This window comes from Hibiscus syriacus, unplaced genomic scaffold (genome assembly GCF_006381635.1).
Source record: "Hibiscus syriacus cultivar Baekdansim isolate YM2019G1 unplaced genomic scaffold, ASM638163v2 tig00110406_pilon, whole genome shotgun sequence".
Classification (NCBI taxonomy): Eukaryota; Viridiplantae; Streptophyta; class Magnoliopsida; order Malvales; family Malvaceae; genus Hibiscus; species Hibiscus syriacus.
In genome coordinates, this window is record NW_024062724.1 from 87,967 (window position 1) to 90,946 (window position 2,980).

At 39.1% G+C, this 2,980-nt stretch overlaps 1 protein-coding gene across 1 annotated transcript; it reads left to right on the forward strand.

The window, feature by feature from the left end:
- The first annotated feature begins 663 nt into the window (after positions 1-663).
- On the forward strand, positions 664-1,296 carry LOC120123949 (putative disease resistance protein At1g50180). The gene has a single exon (XM_039142723.1). The coding sequence runs from the start codon at positions 664-666 to the stop codon at positions 1,294-1,296; it is 633 nt and encodes a 210-aa protein (XP_038998654.1).
- The last annotated feature ends 1,684 nt before the right edge of the window (positions 1,297-2,980 follow it).

The window sequence follows — 2,980 nt, forward strand, 5'->3', positions numbered from 1 at the left end:
AAACACGAACGAAAGTATATTCATGTTCGTTCGTTTAACTTTAACCGAACAAATGAACGAATACGAAAGTATATTCATGTTCGTTCGTTTAACTTTAACCGAACAAATATGAAAAACTAAACGAACCAAATTTATTGTTAGTGTTCATTTGTTAAAATGATAAACATACACATTTAAACGATCGTAAATGAACATAAACGAACGTAAACGAAAGTAAACATTCTCTCTTTTGATTTATTCTTGGCTTAAACTTGGTGCAAGGAATTGTTAAAGAAACAACTTATTTGTATCTTTATTCTATTGCTTTTACCCTTTAACACTTTGCCTACCCAATAGGTAAGGAACAGAATTCTCAATGCGCGATACTCTACCATGGGAATCACTTGAACTACTTACACATCCAACATTCATTCTGCATATAAACAGGCAACCTCGATGTTATCTTAGGCCAAACATTTCACTTTCTTTTTTGGTCTTAGCTCCAACAAATAAAAACTAAGTATCTTTTCTCCAAAATCATGGACTTCTCATTTCCTCCGTCCTCCAGACAATTGGAGGACTTCTTGCAGGAGAAGTTACATCGCTGTTGGGCGTGAAGGACCAAGTCGAGATTTGCAGAGGGAGCTGACATGGATGCAAAGCTTCCTGAAAAAAGCAGATGCGATGAAACTCGATGATGATATGTGCATCCGTGTTCGAAAAAAAATATTGCAAGAGTTGAGGCGACCATATCCTCATATTCCCGATTACGATGTTGTGGTGTTGGCTGATCATATCAACAACTTGATCCCGGTGCTTATTAATGAAGAAAGTGATTGCAGAGTCGTGTCAATACGGGGCATGGGTGGTCTGGGAAAGACCACTCTTGCAAAGAGAAAATATCACAATAGTCGAGTTATTCACCGTTTCGATCGCTTGGCTTTTGCTTTTGTCTCTCAGCAATGTCAGAAGAGAAAAGTTTGGGAAGACGTTCTTTCTGATCTTAAGATTTTAGATGAGGCCGACAGGAAAATAAAGGATGAAGCTTTAGCAAAGAAGTTGTATGACTTCTTGATGAACAACAAATGCCTAGTGATTATTGATGATATATGGAGCACAGAGGCATGGGATCTTCTTAAACCTGCTTTTCCAGTCCTAAGGGACACTAAAAGCAAGTTCTTGCTCACCTCTCGACACAATAAAGTGGTTTCGCATGCAGACAGAAGCAGTCACCTGTATGAATTGCAGTGCTTGAAGGAGAAAGAAAGTTGGGAATTATTCCATAAGATAGCATTTCCTCCAACAGGTAATTTATAGTGTTTTTCAAGAGAGGCAAACGCCTCACTACTCATGATGTGTTAGCCTTGAGTTATGATGATCTTCCCTCCTATTTAAGGCCATGTTTCCTCTACTTAAGTGTTTTTCAAGAAGATTACGAGATACGTGCAGATACGTTGATTCAATTATGGATTGCAGTCGGAGGAGCATGGAGGGGAAATCATGGAGGATGTTGCAGAACGTCATTTGGCTGAACTTACGGAAAGGTGAATGGTTCAAGTTGAAAGAAGTCCGACCTTAAAGATCAAAACCTATCGTATGCATGATATGATGAGAGAGCTCTGTTTGTCGATAGCAAAGAAAGAAAATTTTGTTCGCATCATCGACGATTCCTCATTTCCTTCGCCCACTAATCGAGCCGTTGGCAGAGTTGTTGCCCATCGACCCGTTCCCTTAGGACACTTCAAGAGTTCCCCTCTGAGATCAATGTTGTTTTTCAGCTACCCTTTTGACGAGTCTAACTCATTTCTAAGCCGAATGTACGAATACTTTGAAGAGAGTGTGCATAGATTGCTTAGAGTCCTCCTAAACTCTGAAAAATCTAATTATGGGGGAATGGTGTAAGTTACCCAGTGGTATTGGTAATCTCACCCACTTGAGGTTAGGGGTGTTGAAACTATTAAAATGGTTTTCAAGTTTGGTAACCAACTTTGAAAAAATGGTTTTCAAAGTTTGGTAAATGTTTCTTTGAAAATGGTTTTCAAAGTTTGGTAAATATTTCTTTGAAAAATAGTTTTTCAAAGTTTGGTAGATGTTTGTTGAAAAATGATAATGGGATAATCACAATTAATACCTAGGCTTTAGGGTATTTACAAGATTAAGTCCTTAAGTTTCAACTATAAATACCCTAGCTCATTTAGCTTCAAAACCATTCCAAAAATCATTTTTTTCTCCCAATACTAGAGAGCTTTCTTGTGAGTAGTGAGTGTTTTGTAAACACCTGTAAATTTTCTCTCTTAGTAAAAGATCTGCAGCAGTCCGGAGACATAAGCACAATTGGCTGAACTCCGTTATCAATTTCGGGGATTATTTTTCCGCTTTTATTTCGTATTCTCACTAATCTGGTAATAGGGAAATTACTTGTACTTGGTTTATTTCCCAACAACTGGTATCAGAGCTTTTGGTTGTGAATTCTGTCAATTTTTTGCGGGGTTACTATTCGGGTTACTATTCACGTGAATAGTGAATTTTGTGAATAGTGGAATTCGGTCGGCGATACGAGTTTGTCGACGGAGGTGTTCTAATACACAGCGGTTGGCGGAAATTGTCAGAAACGATCCAAACGAAGCCAAAGTCGAGTGGGAGCGATGGCTGCAGACGAAGGGAAGATGAAAATTGAAAAGTTCGATGGTGCGGACTTTGGATTTTGGAAGATGCAAATTGAAGATTTTCTATACCAGAAAAATCTATATCAACCCCTCTTAGGAAAACAACCAGAGGGCATGAAGAATGAAGACTGGGCTCTTCTCGACAGACAAGCCCTCAGAGTTATCCGACTGACGTTATCCCGCAATGTTGCTTTCAACATAGCAAAAGAAAAGACCACGACGGGTCTTATGACGGTTCTCTCCAGTATGTATAAGAAGCCATCGGCCTCAAACAAAGTTCATTTGATGAGGCGATTTTTTAATTTGCGGATGACGGAAGGGGCATCGGTGGCACA

Bases quoted from the DNA above. Each gene is read 5' to 3' on its own strand.
- LOC120123949 (XM_039142723.1), top strand. From the start codon at position 664: ATGAAACTCGATGATGATATGTGCATCCGTGTTCGAAAAAAAATATTG.